This window comes from Podarcis muralis, chromosome 2 (genome assembly GCF_964188315.1).
Source record: "Podarcis muralis chromosome 2, rPodMur119.hap1.1, whole genome shotgun sequence".
Taxonomy (NCBI): Eukaryota; Metazoa; Chordata; class Lepidosauria; order Squamata; family Lacertidae; genus Podarcis; species Podarcis muralis.
The window spans coordinates 115,144,510-115,164,738 of record NC_135656.1 but is presented as its reverse complement, the minus strand read 5'-3'; the positions used below and the strand labels follow the sequence as shown (position 1 = coordinate 115,164,738).

The 20,229-nt window shown below is 46.6% G+C and overlaps 1 protein-coding gene across 3 annotated transcripts; it reads left to right on the top strand.

Moving 5' to 3' along the window:
• Nucleotides 1-2,591: 2,591 nt before the first annotated feature.
• On the top strand, nucleotides 2,592-15,656 carry LOC144325951 (uncharacterized). 3 transcript variants are annotated; one of them, XM_077921171.1, is made up of 4 exons: nucleotides 2,592-3,392; nucleotides 7,079-7,456; nucleotides 10,783-10,945; nucleotides 12,829-15,656. In XM_077921171.1, the coding sequence occupies exons 1-4, from the start codon at nucleotides 3,231-3,233 to the stop codon at nucleotides 14,796-14,798; spliced, it is 2,673 nt and encodes an 890-aa protein (XP_077777297.1). In that variant the 5' UTR covers nucleotides 2,592-3,230; the 3' UTR covers nucleotides 14,799-15,656. The 3 variants fall into 3 exon arrangements, with proteins under 3 accessions (XP_077777297.1, XP_077777292.1, XP_077777300.1); XM_077921166.1 differs by having other exon boundaries at nucleotides 2,595-3,392; nucleotides 7,076-7,456; XM_077921174.1 differs by lacking the exon at nucleotides 2,592-3,392 and adding an exon at nucleotides 3,433-4,032 and having other exon boundaries at nucleotides 7,076-7,456.
• The last annotated feature ends 4,573 nt before the right edge of the window (nucleotides 15,657-20,229 follow it).

The following is a 20,229-nucleotide window of genomic DNA, read 5'->3' as shown; positions in this document are numbered from 1 at the left end:
AAAAACCTCCTGAATTTGAGCATAATGTAACCAATCTCGCACCTTATTTTTTAATTTGTCCTGGCTCTGCAGCTTCCAATTGTCTCCAATTTTTTCAATTATTTCCCAATATTTCAGCCAATAGGCCTCCATATTGGGCCTTTTTCGAGCCTTGGCCTCCATCGGTGATAGCCACCTCGGGGTTTTACTCTCTAATAAGTCTTTGTATTTCATCCAGATTGCAAAAATTGCTTTTCTGACAATGTGGTTTTTGAACAATTTATGAACTTTAACCTTGTCGTACCATAAGTATGCATGCCAACCAAAAGCATTATCAAAACCTTCCAGATCTAGGACATCAGTGTTTTCTAGCAGAAACCAATCTTTCAACCAGCAGAAGGCTGCAGCTTCATAATATAACCTCAAGTCCGGCAGGGCAAACCCCCCTCTTTCCTTCGAGTCAGTTAGTATTTTAAATTTTATTCGGGGCTTTTTGCCCTGCCAGACAAACTTAGATATATCCTTCTGCCACTTTCTAAAACATTCCACTCTGTCCACGATCTGTAGGGTTTGAAATAAAAATAACATTTTCGGCAATACATTCATTTTTATAGCTGCAATTCTACCTAACAAGGAAAGTTTCAATCTTGACCAAATTTCCAGATCCTTTTTAATTTCCAACCAACATTTTTCATAGTTGTCTTTAAATAAGTTCAAGTTTTTGGAAGACAAATAAATCCCTAGGTATTTCACTTTTTTGACCACATTTAATTCTGTTTCTCTCTGGAACCCCTCTGTTTCTGTAGATGTCAAATTTTTGGTCAAAACCTTAGTTTTTTGTTTGTTCAACTTAAATCCCGCAACCCGACCAAACTCAGATATAAGTTCTAGAACTCTTTTTGTACTGTGTTCTGGCTCCTGTAATGTCAAAACTAGGTCATCTGCAAAAGCTTTCAATTTATATTGTTTCACTCCGACCTCTACCCCTTGTACCAACCGGTCCTCCCTAATCATGTTCAGTAACACCTCCAGGACTGAAATAAATAAAAGAGGGGATAGAGGGCACCCCTGTCGTGTCCCTTTTTCAATTTTAAATTCCTCCGACACCACATTGTTCACTATTAATTTAGCTTTCTGTTCTGAATAAATTGCTTCTATTCCATTTTCAAACCCCCGTCCCACTCCCATCCCTTCCAAATTTTTCTTCATGAACATCCAAGATATGTTGTCAAATGCTTTCTCCGCATCAATAAAGATTAACACCGCCCTCATTTTGTTTAAAATCTTAAATCCAATAATTTTGGTTAAACTCTAATATAAAATATAATTTGATGGTAGACAGTTGTTTCTACTCTGGCATCTTTGTTAGCATTCAACCAAATTACAGTACTTTTGTAGATAAATCTTGAATTTCTTCCAGTCTTCTTCAACCCTCTCCTCTCCCAGGTCGCGGATTCTGCTGAATTGATGCAGGAGACCAGAGCCAGCGAATGAAAAAGCAGGGAAAGAGAAACCCTCCAAGTGCCACTGTTTAGAATTAGAGAATGGAGTTATCCAGCCCCCGGCCCCCTGAAGGCAATCCTGTATAGGAAAGTTTATTAATGTTTAATGTTTTATTATGTTTTTCATATATGTTGGAAACTTCCCAGAGTGGCTGGGGCAACGTAATAAAATGTGCGGTGTATAAATAGGAAAATTGTATTTATGGAAAGGGATGTCCCTATTTTCATCAGAGAAATGTTGGAGGGTTTGGAAAGGTCGGTTGCTGGAGCGAAGTGATTGCATGATCCCAACCATTCGAGCTGCAGGCATAGCTGTCAACCTTCCCTTTTTTTGCGGGAAATTCCCTTATTTCAGCGCCATTTCCCGCTGCTATCCCGGATTGTTAGATATCCTGTAGACTGTCCCAGGGACAGGTGAGGCTGCTGATCCCTTATTTTCCAGTCTGTTGATCCCTTATTTTCAAATCTGAAAGTTGACAGCTATGGCTGCAGGGTGGCATCGTCCCAGCTTTCTGAAAATATTTAGTGATGAGGAAACCAGTGACTGCACATCAGATCACAAGGAGACTTATTTGTGCAACATTCTGGATATCCGAGAAGATGCCAGGTAGATTCCAATGATACAATAAATTTTGAGGGACAGCGCAAGGGGGCGCATCCAGCCTCGCAGCCTCCCAGGGCCCAACCCACAGCCAGCGAGCTCCGATGCCCAGAGAGGCAGGAAACGGGGCCAGCCAGGGGGACTCGAGAGCGGCTGCACTTTCCTGTCCCCCGCAGAGGAGAGCGGAGGAGCAGCGCCCCGTTACAACTTATTACCTTATGTGGCATATGGCTAGCTAAGCTCCCCTCCCTCCCTTCTGTGTGTTTTCTTCTTCTCTTGCATTACTGAAGCAGGAAGCAGGAAGCAGGAAGCAGGAAACAGCTTCTGGCCTAGATAGCTGAAGCAATTGCGGTTTTAACCACAGCTGCTGCTAGCTGCCTAACCACAACTGCAGCAGTTAGCTTGGGTCCTGATATTATTGAGATTAACCCTTCCCTCTCCCTTCAGTGCCACTGTTTAGAATTAGAGAATGGAGTTATCCAACCCCCGGCCCTCTGAAGGCAATCCTGTGTAGGAAAGTTTTTTAATGTTTAATGTTTTATTATGTTTTTTATATATGTTGGAAACTTCCCAGAGTGGCTGGGGCAACGTAATAAGATGTGCGGTGTATAAATAGGAAAATTATATTTATGGAAAGGGATGTCCCTATTTTCATCAGAGAAATGTTGGAGGGTTTGGAAAGGTCGGTTGCTGGAGCTAAGTGATTGCATGATCCCAATCAGCAGAGCTGGGAACTGGACTGCCTCCTCCAGCTACCCATTCGGGCTGCAGGCATAGCTGTCAACCTTCCAATTTTTGGAGGGAAATTCCCTTATTCCAGTGCCATTTCCCGCTGCTATCCCGGGCTGTTGGATATCCTGTAGACTTGTCCCCGGGGCAGGTGAGGCTGCTGATCCCTTATTTTCAAATCTGAAAATTGACAGCTATGGCTGCAGGGTGGCATCGTCCCAGCTTTCTGAAAATATTTAGTGATGAGAAAACCAGTGACTGCACATCGGATCACAAGGAGACTTATTTGTGCAACATTCTGGATAGCATATAAGATGCCAGGTAGATTCCAATGATACAATAAATTTTGAGGGACAGCGCAAGGGGGCGCATCCAGCCTCGCAGCCTCCCAGGGCCCAACCCACAGCCAGCGAGCTCCGATGCTCAGAGAGGCAGGAAACGGGGCCAGCCAGGGGGACTCGAGAGCGGCTGCACTTTCCTGTCCCCCGCCGAGGAGAGCGGAGGAGCAGCGGCCCGTGGCCTGGCGAGTTTCCCCGGAGAGGAGCCGGATTCCGGTGCAGGGACGGAGCGAGGAGTCCGAGGTGCAGGAGGCGGGGGGAGAGCACGTGGGCCTGGCAGGATGAGGCCCCGAGCCCAGCCAGAGGCTGCAGGGCGCCCCCTAACCGGGCAGGAAGGGGAAGGGGCGCAGCTGAGGGGCAGGGCATCTGCAGGAGGGCACAGGGGCAAACATCTCTGGCTCAGGCTGGCACGGACCCTGCCGGAGACCCTGGGGAGCTGCTCCCTTCAGTCCTGAGCTCAAGGGGCAGAATGAGGGGTCCAAGGCAGCTGCTGCTTCCCGATGGACGATGCATATAGTCGCTCACGGATCAGCGGCGTACCTGGGGCTTTTGCCGCCCCTCTCCCTGTCCCTCATCAGGGAGCCCAGCCCATTTCGACGGTCCTCCCCACGGGGGAGAGGGAAGGGGAGGCAGGGGGAAAGGAAGAGCAGTGCAGCACGGGGGGGGGGCTCTTCCTGTGCAGCCCCCTGACACCCTTTGCAGGCCACTACTCCTGCCCCCCTTCCTCTGCCAGTGCCATTGATGAACCTATCGCCCTCCTTCATGAATTGGTCGCCTTCTAAAGCACTCTTAGCCGCCACCACCATCACTGCATCTTGTGGCAATGATGTCCATCAGATTCATCTAGCAAGGAAATGGCTTCTTTTGCCTGCCCCAAATGAAGGTACACTGTGCCTACACATGGAGGCTCTGTTGATCTGTCACGGCTAATAAAACATCTAATAGATCTATACTCCAGAGAATGCATCTGATCTTTTCCCAAGCTATCAAAGCTAGTGACCTCTTGTGTCTGCGTGTAAATCAGTGAGACAGACTTAAGCCTGTTTCATTAATTGTTTTATTTCCACCTTCCTCAGTAAGGCTGCACAGTTTTCAGATGAAGGCTGAGGCTTGAAGTGGGTGACAGTTTAGAGAATGCAGAAGAAAGGAGGATTCTTAAGATGTGTGGCATATGGAAATGAATTAATGATAATAAAAAGTTGAAGACAGTATTGTAAAAGACTGAGGAAGGCGAAATTGAAATTAGCTATTCATGTTCAGATGATTACTCATTTCATTTCTATACTGCTTCATATTTCTAATTTTTTTATAATAAGTTTTATTAAAATTTTCACAATATCTCCAATCATACAATTTTCCAAATCACATATTTTGACTTTTTGAACCTCCCTCAGCTCCTCTGACAATCATTCGTAATTAAATTTCTACCTTCACATTCCTTAATTATAGTATCGCCTTCAAGCAAAATCTTTCTATCCTCGTTTACATTCTTGCAATATTCCTTATTTTTTTCACAAAGCTTCTTTAAAACACACTAGCGTTGTTTGTTCCTCACATACACTCTTCAAATATTCTCTGAATTTTCCCCAGTCCTCTAGGAACTTGTGGTCTCTTTGAAGTCTGATTTTTCCAGTTAATTTATCTAGTTCTGCGTAATCTGTTAGTTTTGTTCTCCATTCTTCCAAAGTCGTTCATTCTTCTTGTTTCCATTTTTGGGCCATCAATGTTCTCGCTGCTGTTATTGCGTACTGAAAGAGTGTACAGTCCCTCTTATTTATTTCATTTCTAGTTATTCCCAGTAGGAAGGTTTCTGGTTTCTTTACAAAGCTATATTTCAGCATTTTCTTTAACTCATTATATATCATTTCCCAGAGCCCCTTCACTTTCTTACACTCCCACCACATATGAATAAAAGTACCCTCTTTCTCTTTACATTTCCAACATTTGTTACAGGTTTTATACATTTTTGCCAATTTAACTGGTGTTATATACCATCTGTATACCATTTTCATAACATTTTCTTTTAACATAGTACATGCTGTAAACTTCAGATTTTCATTCCATATTTTTTGCCAGTCTTCCATATCAATACTATACCCTAAATCTCTGGCCCAGTGAATCATTACAGATTTAACTTCCTCATCCATCGTGTGCCATTCCAATAATATTTTATACATTTTTGAGATTATCTTACAATCATTGTTAACAGTTTCCGTTTGAAATTTCGAATCTTTTTCTTTATACCCTTTTTCTTTCACATCCTTTTTAAACATATCATTTATCTGGTAGTAGTGCAGCCAATCAAATACATGTTCTTTTACTTGCTCGTATGGCTTCAATCTCCATTTCTCTCCTTCTTTTACCACTAAATCTCCGTAAGTAATCCAATTACTCCTCATATTAATTTTCTTGACTCCCATAACCTCTAATGGGGATAACCAATGTGGAACCCCCATTTCTAATATATTTTTATATCTGTCCCATACTTCAATTAACGATTTCCGGAAGATATGGTTTTCAAACGATTTATAACCTTTTTTCTTCTCTCGCCATAGATACGCATGCCACCCAAATCTGTTATCTGCTTCATATTTTTAAGGAAAAAAATCTAATTAGTAATTAGAGAGAAATCTCATTGCAGTTTGTGCCCATAGGATGTTGAGAACATTAACTCTGTAGATCCAGGAGTTCTCTCCTCCTGATAGTCTTAGATTTGATTGTTCTTTCCGATAGAACAGGAGGAACGAAACATTTATGGGCTTAAAGCTGCATTAATTCTGGAGGCCACATTCCAGTGAGCTTTGAGGCCAATGTATGCACATGCATGCGCACACAGAAAAGATATGCAGACCATAAAGTCACATGCACACACGCCAGAGGTGCTGCACACACTCACCAGACATGCTATCTAGCATACATACAAGTCTTGCAAACACAATCAGTTTGTTTAGACCTTCCAACCCCAGTCTTTGGGGGAGGAAAAATAAGAGCACAAGAAGACCCTGCTGAATTAGCAATGAGATCTGTGAAAAAAGTCCCTTCTGATTGTTCTTTAGAAATCCTCTTTAAAGAGCAGCCAGAGGGATCATTTATTTTCCTTTTGCCCCATTTCAGCACTGTGCTGGTTTGTGCTGAAATTGGAGTTGAAAAGATCTCTGTAAGGGCCCTTTAGGCACCTTTTTCTCCAGGACAGACAGAGATCTTCATCCTATGATCAGATCAGGAGATGGAAACGGCAGGGACTAGCAGGACACACCCTGAGGCTAGGCAAGCCATATGCAGCCAATGGACTGCAAGTTAGAATATCTTCAGTAAAGAGAGTTTGTGACCATCAAATATAAAATATTTTGGAGTGGGTTGTTTGATTTTGTTGGTCAATGTTCCTTTTGCCTGTTTGTTTCTTAGACTGTGCAGATACCATACATTTAAAGCACGTGGCTTCCCCCAGAGAACCACAGGACCTGTAGTTTATTGCTAGAGTTCTCAACACCCCTAACAAACTGCAGCTGGCAGGATTTCTTGGGTGAAGCCATGTACTTTCAATGTTAGCTGGGTCTGTCGCAGCCTTAATCATATACAAGGATCTGTTGCTGCCTTTCCAACATGCTAGAAGTTGCAGCCAGGATCAGCATTCCCTGTCCACTGAACATGCTCAGTCCTCTCACTGGGTTGTTTTTGGATTTCCCTCCCACTGCCTTGGTTCCCCCACCCCCAAATATTATTTGTACTTCCATAAACCAAGTCTTTGAATAACTTCCCCTCGTCCCTGGGTGGAGTCATTTGGGTGACATAATGATTGTCATTCACAGCCTGAACACCAGAAACAGAAAGAGTAATAATATATTTCAAAAACTGGCTAATGGTTAAAATGTGCTTTTGTTTTTATTCTTGGGTTTTATTTTACTTTGTGTCTATTTCTTTTCCAGCAGGGTGGTGTAAAAATGGAAGAGCAGGGACCCAGGAGACCCATTCAAAGGGAAAGACTGGAGTGCAAAGGAAGGAAACCTTCTGCTGGCCAAGTTGGGGCCATCAGGGATCTTCTGCCTCGGGCAGATTTATTTCAAATTAATCAGGAGCCAGAGGAGGGGCAGCCGCAGCAGCACTGGGATGCCGAGAAGCAAGATTTCCTGAAGACGATGCAGCCCCCTCATTCAGGGTGGGAAACCCCAAAGGCTCCCAGTTCTCCCCACTCTGGGGATGGTGTCCTCCCTTTCAGGGGAGCTGCAGATGCCAGTCGGTGGCTCAGTGGGAGAGTAGGGGGAGCAGACCAGACCCTGCTCCCAGACACTGAGGGGCTTCTGGGAAAGGTAAGTGCCCTCCTTCTTGTAAAGAAGCTGGTAAAATGCGGTCTTGACTTTGCTACCACTCAGGGGATTTGTAACTGGCTGACTGACCAAACCCAAAGGGTGCTCATCAATGGTTCCTCTTCATCCTGGAGAAGAGTGACTAGTGGGGTGCCACAGGGTTCTGTCTTGGGCCCGGTCTTATTCAACATCTTTATTAACGACTTGGATGATGGACTCAAGGGCATCCTGATCAAATTTGCAGATGATACCAAACTGGGAGGGGTGGCTAACACCCCAGAGGACAGGATCACACTTCAAAACGACCTTGACAGATTAGAGAACTGGGCCAAAACAAACAAGATGAATTTTAACAGGGAGAAATGTAAAGTATTGCACTTGGCCAAAAAAAAATGAGAGGCACAAATACAAGATGGGTGACACCTGGCTTGAGAGCAGTACATGTGAAAAGGATCTAGGAGTCTTGGTTGACCACAAGCTTGACATGAGCCAACAGTGTGACGTGGCAGCTAAAAAAGCCAATGCAATTCTGGGCTGCATCAATAGGAGTATAGCATCTAGATCAAGGGAAGTAATAGTGCCACTGTATTCTGCTCTGGTCAGACCTCACCTGGAGTACTGTGTCCAGTTCTGGGCGCCACAGTTCAAGAAGGACAGTGACAAACTGGAACGTGTCCAGAGGAGGGCAACCAAAATGGTCAAAGGCCTGGAAACGATGCCTTATGAGGAACGGCTAAGGGAGCTGGGCATGTTTAGCCTGGAGAAGAGGAGGTTAAGGGGTGATATGATAGCTATGTTCAAATATATAAAAGGATGTCACATAGAGGAGGAAGAAAGGTTGTTTTCTGCTGCTCCAGAGAAGCGGACACGGAGCAATGGATCCAAACTGCAGGAAAGAAGATTCCACCTAAACATTAGGAAGAACTTCCTGACAGTAAGAGCTGTTCGACAGTGGAATTTGCTGCCAAGGAGCGTGGTGGAGTCTCCTTCTTTGGAGGTCTTTAAGCAGAGGCTTGACAACCATATGTCAGGAGTGCTCTGATGGTGTTTCCTGCTTGGCAGGGGGTTGGACTCGATGGCCCTTGTGGTCTCTTCCAACTCTATGATTCTATGATTCCTCTCACCTGGGTTTCCAGCACCTGGAGGTCACAGGTCCAGTGCCTCTAGACATGGAGGTTCTGCTTAGCTTTGGTGGTGAATAATCCTCCTCCCTGCACTTTCTCTCTAATCCACTTTAAAAAGGTTTGCTAGACCAAACCTTACATGGCAGGTTTGTGATCATATCTCCTGCTATTCTTACTTTACCTAAACAGCTGAAGGTGACTCTGAGTTTTATCAGAGCAGAAGCTGTGTCAGAAGAGGTGACCTTCTACCAACCCCCGTTTTCCTCCTCTAAATTGCCTCCATTTCCAAAATGCTCTTTTCTCCCCACTGAGGTAAAAATCTTGGCACGTCTTGCAGCCTCAGCAATCCCATGTGTAGTCGCATTAAATAAGACTGGCGTACCTTGCAAGGTTATTGCAAGATCTATTAAGATAATGGCCAGGTTCAGATGACTAAATCACAGCCTGAAAAGCTGGGTTAAAAATAGGAACAGTTTTTAATGCATTGCTGCAGCAAAGTTACGCTAAAACCTAAGTTGACCCAAGATTAAAACAAAAAACTCTAGCCGCCACCACCACAGTCTCCTGGCCCCCACAACCAGAATGCATCACTCCAGGAAGGACCCCCACCCAACCTTTAGTAAGAGAGGGCAAAAGAAAAGGACTCTGCATGGGTAGTTGCACAAATTTACCAGCTGTGCTCCTGCACTGGCAGCGAGGCTAACAAACAGGGGAGCTGGGAACGTGCTGGTCCCGTATCTCCCTGCATCTGCCTCCTGACCTAATTGTCCCAGCTTACCTCATGATTGGGCCGGCCCTTATGGGGAACTGTGATGAAACCAGGCAGTCTCTTATGAGCCATAACTAAGAAACTTTCCATTTTGCCCAAACTAGGAAACTACAGCTGCCAGCTAACTTCACCAAGCTGTTTTCACCAAGCTAACTTCAAACTGTGCTTGGTGAAAACAGGAAACTCTGGCTGATCAGTGGCTTCGTGGTTTGACTGGCTGATCAGTGGCTTCGTGGTTTGACTGATTCCACTGATAGCAGTAAAAATAGGAAGCCCTGTTGCGTACAAAGGGGTTGTTTGGACAGAGTCTCTGATCAGCATGCCTAGCAGGACAGGCTTTAAAAGGTAAAGGGACCCCTGACCATTAGGTCCAGTCGTCACCAACTCTGGGGTTGCAGCGCTCATCTTACTTTATTGGCCGAGGGAGCCGGCGTACACCTTCCGGGACATGTGGCCAGCATGACTAAACTGCTTCTTGCGAACCAGAGCAGCGCACGGAAATGCCGTTTACCTTCCTGCCAAAGCGGTACCTATTTATCTACTTGCACTTTGACGTGCTATCGTACTGCTAGGTTGGCAGGAGCAGGGACCGAGCAACGGGAGCTCACCCCATCGCAGGGATGCAAACCGCCGATTATTACTACTTGCATCCTGCCTATCTGACTGGGTTGTCTCTGCCCATCTGGGTAGCTTCCAACAAAATAAAAACCGTCAAAAATTGCCTTGTAAAAGGCTGCCTTCAGAAGTCTTCCATTTTGTAGAAATGGCCTTTGGTTTTAAAGAATTGCCCTCTTTTCAAAATCATGTGGTGTAAACATGTATGTTGTCCTCTACGTCCAAACACACACAGACCCACACATAGTAGGAACAAGCAGTGCTTTAAAGTGCTTATCTTGCAAACTTGCCATCTAAGTTGTTTACTCCTGACCGAAGTTCCTGTTTCCCAAAAGGACAGGAGGGGGAGCAGAGGAGGAAACGGATGGGTTTTTAAGGCTCTTTCCACCAGCCGTCTCTCTCCCCTGAGGAACAAGAGCAAAGGGTGTTTGCAGGGCAGGAGGGCAGAGGAGGAGGCAGCGAGGGCAGAGGGAGCAGTGGGCGGATCCCCCGCCTCTCCCAGGGGGTCCAGATGCAAGCAAGGGGCTTCCTCCTTCTCCATGCAAGGGCCACCCATGTATTCAGAGCAGTCCTTTGCAGATTAACTCTTAAGTTCCATGGGATCTACTCTCAGGCCACTAATGTGCATACCATGCCAGCCTTAGGAAGCGAGGCGGGACAGGCAGGTGAAAGGAATTTGCAAGGGTGTTTGAAAATGGGTGGAGGATCTTGGGAAGGGGGTGTCCAGTTGGGGCTTCTTCAGGGGCAGCGGAATGTCTTGGGCAGGAGAATCCCTGCAGGGGCTCTCAGACTCCCTTGGCTTCTTCTTCCCTCCCTCCCAGGAAGCTGCAACTTGCTCTGGATTCTGCGCTCCTCAGGAAGCTGAACCTGCAACCCTGGCCAGGATGGAAGGAGGAAGATGGACGGTTGACCTGGTCAGGCTGTCTCCCGCATCCCTCCCCACAACCTCTGAGCATTCCCTCCCAGGACCCTTGGAGAAATCTGGTGAGTTCCAGGGAAGAGGAGATGGGGACAGGGATAGATGGAAGGTGGAGGGAGAAAGAGGAAAAGATGGAGAGGAGACAAATGGAAGGAAGTTCCTGACAGGAAGAAGGAAGGGGTGAGGCCTTCTCCGGAGCAGCTCTTTGTTTCTTGAATCCTTTTCAAGTTGGGGCAGATTTTCTTCCTCCAGGCTTTGAAACCTTAGGTGTTTTTTCCATGGCAGGAATAATTGATGGTAATGATGTTGCACACCAATCCTGAACAATGGGTGAAGGGGAATGGAAATGTTTCCCATAATTATTTATAATTAATGTATTTAAATGGTTTCTATTACCTTTATTTTTTATAGACAGGGTCAGAATGATACATTCCACCAGCATCAAAACACAAGAAATGCATGCACCTCCCCAGTTTGGTGGGCTTAAGGGACAAAGGACCAGTTATCATGATACACGATTCCTGTGGCTGGAGGCTCTACAATTAGGATTGGGCATATAAAGTCCAAGAGTGTCTGGTATTATAAGCAAATTGTGTAAACTTGCCAATCTTACAGACTGGGGTTGTTTGTGAGAGTGAGTGAGTGAGTGGGATAATAATTTTAGCGCCCCTTGGTTCTCCCGCACAGACGCGAGACAACTCCAGTAGTAATTATCTCAGGTTTATTCCTCAAACTCATAAATCACTGTGGAGTTCAGTCTTCGGCCTCTTCATCCCAGCTTGCAGTTGCCGAGTCCTCCAGCAAAGAAGCCCCCACTTTCGCTTTCTTTTCCCCTCTTCTCGCAGATTCTCTCGAGCCTACGATTTTTTGGACAGGCTATTTCGGGGGCTCTGTGTCAGAGCTCAAACTGAAGATAACAGTCTGTGCCCCCCGGCACCCCCTCTTCCTGCTCTTTGTTCTTTGCTCCTGCTGCAGCTTGGCTGCTCCTCCCATGCTTCACATTCCAACTGAATCACATCTCTTGCGCTCTCAGGCTCTGTAAGCGGAGCCACGAGAGGCTTGAGATTCACGGAGATGACATCCTGTAATTTTGTCCGTCCCTAAGCTTCCATGGAGATACTGTGGTACAACCTTGGTGCAAATTTCAAAATAAGTACACAAAGCCAACAAAGCGACTCAGAAGTTTATAGTGGCACCAGCTTTCCTGGTCAAGAGTCCACTTTGTCAGACTGCAGCCCACAGAAGCTTAGGCCATAATACACTTATCTGCCTTTAAGGGCTGCAAAAGATGAAAAAACAGAAGCGTAGTTCATCTATGGAATCCATCCTACAGGAGACAGTCAGAGCCAGCAACTTGGATAGCTTGAAAAAAAGGATAAGACTGACATCTCTGCTCTGCCCTCGCGGTCCTAGGCAATAACGCTTCTTAATACTAGTTTCTGGAAAGCACCGGAAGGCAGAGAAGACTCTTGTGCTCCAGTCCTGCTTGCCAGTTTCCCACAGGCATCTGGTTGGACTCTGTGAGAAGAGGATGCTGGACTAGGTGGGCCTCTGCCTGATCCAGCAGGCTCTTCTTAGGTTCCAACATAGTGCAATATTTTTACAGTTACATGTAGCACTTAAGTTTTATTTATTTCACAAGGGAAATACTGTTACTTTAGCCTGAGATCATTCACTTGAGAAAGAGAAATAGAGATGTGTCTAATAAACCAGTTCCAGCATAGATCTGTATTATAAAATGAAGATGCCTTAGTAAGCGTGAATGGAGTGATCATGTATTGCTCTTGCCATTATCTTGCCATTATTAGCTTTCGTAAAATTTGGAACCTCGAGAGGATAGTGGAGAATGAAGGTGTTACAATGAGAGAAGGTGCAGACTGGGATTGACAGGTGTTCAGTTCCCTTTTTGTCTTTCTTGAAAGTCCAACAGGATTCTCTTTCCTCCCAGACTCCCAAACAGGTGAGGAAGATGAAAGTCAGAATTCTATGGAGCCACCTGTGAATTTATGCGAAAGAACAAAGAAATTGAGGATACAACAACAAACTCACAAAGGAGAAAAACTATTTGAATGTACGGAATGTGGAAAGAGCTTCAGTCGAAGTGGCACACTTAAACGTCATCAGCGAAGTCATACAGGAGAGAAACCATTTAAATGTATGCAGTGTGGAAAGAGCTTCAGTCATAACGGAGCATTTAAAGTACATGAACAAATTCACACGGGGGAGAAATCATTTAAATGTATTGAATGTGGAAAGAGCTTCGGTGAAAGTGGGAAACTTAGAAGACATCAACGAACTCACATGGAAGAGAAACCATTCAAATGTATTGAATGTGGAAAGAGATACAGTCAAAATGGAGACCTTAGAATACATCAACGAACTCACACGGGGGAGAAACCATTTAAATGTGTGGACTGTGGAAAGAGCTTCAGTCGAAGTGGCACACTTAAATGTCATCAGCGAAGTCATACAGGAGAGAAACCATTTAAATGTAGGAACTGTGGAATGAGCTTCAGTCGAAGTGGCACACTTAAGCGTCATCAGCGAAGTCATACAGGAGAGAAACCATTTAAATGTATTGAATGTGGAAAGAGCTTCATTCAAAATGGACACCTTAGAATACATCAACGAACTCACACAGGAGAAAAACCATTTAGATGTATGCAGTGTGGAAAGAGCTTCAGTCATAACGGAGCACTTAAAGTACATGAACAAATTCACACGGGGGAGAAACCATTTAAATGTATTGAATGTGGAAAGAGCTTCGGTGAAAGTGGGAAACTTAGAAGACATCAACAAACTCACATGGAAGAGAAACCATTCAAATGTATTGAATGTGGAAAAAGCTTCATTCAAAATGGAGACCTTAGAATACATCAACGAACTCACACGGGGGAGAAACCATTTAAATGTATTGAATGTGGAAAGAGCTTCGGTGAAAGTGGGAAACTTAGAAGACATCAACGAACTCACATGGAAGAGAAACCATTCAAATGTATTGAATGTGGAAAAAGCTTCATTCAAAATGGAGACCTTAGAATACATCAACGAACTCACACAGGAGAAAAACCATTTAAATGTATTGAATGTGGAAAGAGCTTCGGTGAAAGTGGGAAACTTAGAAGACATCAACGAACTCACATGGAAGAGAAACCATTCAAATGTATTGAATGGGGAAAAAGCTTCATTCAAAATGGACACCTTAGAATACATCAACGAACTCACATGGGAGAGAAACCATTTAAATGTATGCAGTGTGGAAAGAGCTTCAGTCATAACGGAGCATTTAAAGTACATGAACAAATTCACACGGGGGAGAAATCATTTAAATGTATTGAATGTGGAAAGAGCTTCGGTGAAAGTGGGAAACTTAGAAGACATCAACGAACTCACATGGAAGAGAAACCATTCAAATGTATTGAATGTGGAAAGAGCTACAGTCAAAATGGAGACCTTAGAATACATCAACGAACTCACACGGGGGAGAAACCATTTAAATGTGTGGACTGTGGAAAGAGCTTCAGTCGAAGTGGCACACTTAAATCTCATCAGCGAAGTCATACAGGAGAGAAACCATTTAAATGTGTGAACTGTGGAAAGAGCTTCAGTCGAAGTGGCACACTTAAACGTCATCAGCGAAGTCATACAGGAGAGAAACCATTTAAATGTATTGAATGTGGAAAGAGCTTCATTCAAAATGGACACCTTAGAATACATCAACGAACTCACACAGGAGAAAAACCATTTAAATGTATGCAGTGTGGAAAGAGCTTCAGTCATAACGGAGCACTTAAAGTACATGAACAAATTCACACGGGGGAGAAACCATTTAAATGTATTGAATGTGGAAAGAGCTTCGGTGAAAGTGGGAAACTTAGAAGACATCAACGAACTCACATGGGACCCACTGTCAGATAGTGGCTAGATTCAGGATAGGAACAGAGGAAGTTGCCTGGTACTGAGTCAGACTATGATTGGAGGGAAGCAAAGATGGCGCCGAGGCAAGTCACGCTCTCCGGCGCTCACTTTTGTTCTTTTAAAACCTTATCTTAATTGCCCTCCGGATGCCAATTTCTAACAAATGGAAAACATTTTAAAGACTCTGAGCACTTTTATAATTCCTGTTGGCCCTGCGAGCTTCAGCTTGTTCCAGCCTACTCCCTCCCTCCTTATCAGCTGCCCGGTCAAGGCTGCCAGAGAGGAGAGAACGCTGCTTCCTGAACTGAGAGCAGAGAGAGAAGAGGTATAAAGACAGAACTGTGAACTGCTTACCCGACCAACGGTGCCTGGAGAAGGAGGGAAGTTTTTAATCTACACAATAATTCTACAACAATGTGTCGGATAGGACCCTCTGGAGGTTTGGAAAACCGGCTTCAGCAAGATATCGTTCTGTGCCCTGCCTTATGTGGTAGGCCTCTGAAAGACTGCTTAGAAGGAATCAGTGAATCAGCCCACAGAAAGTTTCCCTTCTGGGGCTCTTGGATATCCTTTGTTCTGTATAGGGCGGTGAGAGATGGCCTCTAAAGACTAACCTGGGGCCGGAATACAAGGTTATCATAGCTGTACATGCGCTATAGCCAAATCCCACTATTATCCTTTTCCAGCTGCACATAAATTGCCTAAATAAGGCAATTTTAATTTTAATGTAATTTTTAGCCGTTTTATTACTGCTGTCCCTTTGGCAGCATTGTTTTTATTATTATATTCTGACTAGGTTGCTGCATTTGTGAAACAGCGCTGGTCGCATGATTGAGGTGAAAACTATAGGCTTAGGACAATCGCTGTCAGGGAACTGCCATCGGAAGGACAGGAGGTGCAAAGGCTCCCTCAGGTTGAAAGAGACGGAGCAGCTGAAGAGGGAACCAGTAGGGGGCGAGCAGGAACTTCCAGGGAAAGTGAGTCGGAGGGGTGGCTCAGAGACGTTTCCAGCGAAAACAGTGGAGAGGTCTCAGGACCTCCTATAGGGACACCCACGCCTCGCCGGAAACTGTCACGCAGAGAGTCCAGAAGACGTGTTTCCGTGAAAGAGCTTTTATGTTGGAAACGTTTCCGAAAGCAACCACTTTCGGATGCTACTAGCGATTGACGCAGCCATGCCGGAGGGGCTCCGTCACAGGCAGAGGTTTGAAAACCTGATCAAACTCTGAGGGACTTGCATTTTACGCACAAGCAGCTCATCATCCCACCACAGCAATCCGAAAGTCACTGAAAGCCAGCTTGTGCAAGCAGCGGCATCATGAGCGACCCAGCCGGAACCGGAGGAGCAGGAGCAGCTGGAGGAGGTCCAAGCCTGGAAGAAAGGTACAGGGCGTTGGAGATCCAGCTGGCCATGCAAACGGCGAGGCTTGAGGAGAGGAGGGCTCAGGATGCAGAAAAGGGAAAGGAGAAAACCACCTCGATAGCCAGAAAGGTGCCAGGATTGGTGCAGAAATTCGGGGGAGATCCCAGAAACTATCATGCCTTTAGAACTGAGATGCAATACGCTCTCAACCTGCAGTATGATGACTTCCCCGACGAGGAATCGCGAGTGGCTTTTGTAATTGGCCATCTCGAAGGGGGGGCGAAGGATTGGGTTCGACCCCTGATGGCAGTGAATAATGAGATACTAAAGGACACGAGGAAGTTTTTTCGTGCCATGGACCTGATGTTTTCCAGTGACATTGAGCAGGGGGTGGTACGAAGGCAGTTAATGGCTTGCAAACAGGGGAGCCGATCTGTCCGTGAGTACTGGACTGAGTTTACTATGCTGATTCATAAATTGGGGTGGGACCTATCGGCGGAACCCATCCAAATGCTTTTTGAAGAGGGGCTTTCTTCGGCCGTTAAAGATGAACTTTCCCGGGGGCCAAGGGCGGAGTCTATGGACCAGCTGACCAAATCCGCGCTGGCCATAGGAGCGCGCCAGGAAGCGAGAGCTTTGGAAAGGCGGGAAGGGAAAGGAGAACGTTGGAGGGAACTGCGCATTCCGGACATTCCAGAGCCACCTTTCCCGCCGGCAGAGCCGATGGAAGTTGGAACAGCGCGGGCGCGCGCAGTTTCAAATCCCAGTGAAGGGCGGAAGAAGGAGGGAAAGAGCGCCAAGAAATGTTATCTCTGCCAACAGCCAGGGCACTTTGCCAGAGTCTGCCCACAAAGAAAGGAATGGCAAGGGATGGCAGGAGCTGTGGGGGAAAGGGAGGAGGAAAACAAGGAGCAAGTAAAAGCCAACGCCTGGCTGCCACCGTCGGGGCACAGCAGCCAGGCCAAAGAGCAGTGAAAGTGCCCACGCCAGAACCACCCAGACCTGCTTTAGTGATAGAAGTGTCACTAGAGCTGCCAAATGGACACCCCCTACAGGTCAAGGCGCTTTTGGATTCAGGCAGCTCCTGTAATTTTATGAGTAAGGAGTTTGCAGCTGAGCACCAGATACAGACCATCCCTTTAAGTAATCCCTTGCAGGTGACCACGATTGATGGCAGAGAGCTGTTGGGAGGAGAAGTTAGCCAACAGACTGTCCCGATGATAATGAGGGTGGCAAGGCACACCGAACGGATAGCGTTTAATGTGGCCACCTTGGGAGGAGCTCCCATCATCTTGGGGATGAGCTGGCTGGCGCTACACGATCCGCTAGTGGGCTGGCATCAGAGGGTGGTCTCCTTTGGGTCAGCGCATTGCCTAGAACACTGCAAGCAGGGGAAGGTTCAGGGCGGAGACAGAGTCACCCTAGCCGGGATGGAAGTAATGGGCAGAGGGAAGGTGCCCCCGCAATACGCAGATCTGAGCAACGTATTCAGCGAAAGGGAAGCAGACAAACTGCCGCCGCATAGACCCTTTGACTGTCAAATCAACCTACTCCCTGGGGCCCAACTCCCAGTGGGCAAGCTGTACGCCATGTCCGACAGGGAGATGCAGGAGCTGAGGGAGTTCATTGACAAAAACCTGAAGCGAGGTTTCATCAGAGAGTCCCGAGCGGTGGGGGGCAGCCCAGTGTTTTTTGTGGACAAAAAAAACACAGATAAGCCGAGACTTGTGTGTGACTTCAGGGCCTTGAATGCAGTGTCGGAACCCCTGGCTTTCCCTATGCCCCGAATTGATGACATTTTGACCAGGGTAAGGAAGGGAAAGATTTTTACAAAGCTGGACCTGCGGGGGGCGTACAATCTGATACGCATAAGGAAGGGAGATGAATGGAAGACCACCATGTTCACCCCTTTGGGAGCCTTTGAATACCTCGTTATGCCCTTCGGTCTACAAGGAGGCTCCGCGTGCTTTCAAGCGTTTATTAACCACGTTCTGGGGCCTTTGCTCTACAAGAACTGTGTGGCCTTTTTAGACGACGTGTTGGTGTATTCGGAGGATGAGGAGCAGCATGTGAGGGACGTTCGAGAAGTGTTGGGCAGGCTGCAAGCCAACCAGCTGTGGGTGAAACTGGAGAAGTGCCAGTTTCATACCAAGGAGGTGGAATTCCTGGGGTACCGCTTGTCAGACAAGGGATTGGCCATGGATCCAGGCAAGGTCCAAGCGGTACTGGAATGGAAGACACCGAAGACCAAGAAGGATGTGCAAAGATTCTTGGGGTTTGGGAACTTTTATCGGAAGTTCATCAAGAACTTTGCCCACTTGACGGCGCCCATCACCGACTGCCTCAGCAGCAAGAAGAAATTTGTTTGGACGGCGGAGGCGGAGCGAGCATTTGAAGAACTGAAAAGGGCTTTCGCCTCGGAAGAACAACTTCTGCATGTGGATTTACGAAAACCCATGAGAGTGGAAACCGATGCGTCCGACCGGGCGGTAGGGGCGGTACTTCTTCAACCGGGGAGGAGTATGTCAGAGTGGAGACCGTGTGCCTTCTTCTCGCGGAAGCTGAATAAATCCGAGAGGAACTACACGGTGTATGACAGGGAACTACTTGCCATTCACGAAGCGTTCCGGAGGTGGAGACATTTATTAATTGGGGCACAACACAAGGTGCAAGTGTGCACCGACCACAAGAATTTAGAGTATTGGAGAACAGCTCGAGTGCTCAACCAACGACAAGTGAGATGGGCACAGGAATTCTCTAAATTCAACTTTGAAATTTGTTATGTGCCAGGTCCAGAAAACGTCAGGGCGGACGCTCTCTCACGCAAACCAGAGTATTGGGAGGGGGAGGGGGCGATTGAAGAGAGACATGTCATCCCTGAGGACCGCTGGGTGTGTGGGGCGGCGCTGGTGGGGCAACGAGAACTGGTAGAGGAAACGGAAAATGATGAATATGCCCAGGATAAGCTCAGAGGACTCAGGGGGGAGGGCGAGAGCCCCGAAGGTTTTGAGGAAAGAAATGGGGCATTGTATTACAAAGGGGCACTGTATATACCCGAAGGTGAATTGAGGGGGAGAGTACTCAAGCAGTTGCACGATAGCCCCACGGCGGGACATTTTGGGCAACACAAGACCATGTGGTTGGTTACCAGGGAATTCTGGTGGCCCAAGGTGAGGGAAGATGTAAGGGAGTATGTAAGAGGGTGTGACCAATGTCAGCGAGCCAAAGGGGAAAGACGGGCGCCGGCAGGGTTATTAGAACCATTACCCACACCAGAACGGCCTTGGGAAGCGGTATCAATAGATTTTATGACGGATCTGCCGAAGTCCAAGGGGAAGACAGCCATCATGGTAGTAGTAGACCTGTTAACAAAGATGTGCCACTTTGTAGCATGCTCACATGCAGTCACAGCGGAAGAAACAGCGAAGTTGTTTGTAGAACACATCTTTAGGTTGCACGGGGCTCCCTTGAGGGTGATCTCAGACCGCGGCAAACAATTTACTTCCAGGTTCTGGAGGAAGCTCATGAGCTTGCTGCACGTGGAAGTCAATTTTTCAACGGCCCGGCACCCTGAAACCAACGGGCAGGCGGAAAGAGCAAATGGCATTCTTCAACAATATCTGAGGTGTTATGTCAATGACAGAGAGAACGATTGGGTCGAAAAGTTGGCGCTGGCAGAATTTGCCTACAATAATGCGGAGAATGTGTCCACAGGGATGAGCCCCTTTTTGGCTAATTACGGGTGTCACCCCAGGGCATTTCCAGGGGAGGGAGGGGAGAGATGGAGCGTTCCAGCGGCTGAACATTTTGTAGAAGAGATGGAAGCGATCCATCATCAGCTCCAGCTCAACTTAGAAAGGGCCAAGGCACAATATAAGAAGCAGGCAGACAAGAACAGAAGGGAAGGTGAAACCATAAGGGTGGGGGATCAAGTGTGGCTGTCAACCCAAGGGTTGCCGTTCAAAGGGGGTTGTAAGAAATTGAGGCCCAGAAGATTGGGACCCTTTGAGGTCATTCAGCAGGTCAACCCGGTGGCTTTCAAACTCCGGTTACCCAACCACATGAAAT

Coding starts and splice junctions, on each gene's coding strand:
- LOC144325951 (XM_077921166.1), top strand. CDS start 3,231: ATGCTCAGAGAGGCAGGAAACGGGGCCAGCCAGGGGGACTCGAGAGCG. Junction 7,457..10,782: donor CTGAGGGGCTTCTGGGAAAG/GTAAGTGCCCTC, acceptor CCTCCCTCCCAG/GAAGCTGCAACTTGCTCTGG. Junction 10,946..12,828: donor AGGACCCTTGGAGAAATCTG/GTGAGTTCCAGG, acceptor CTTTCCTCCCAG/ACTCCCAAACAGGTGAGGAA.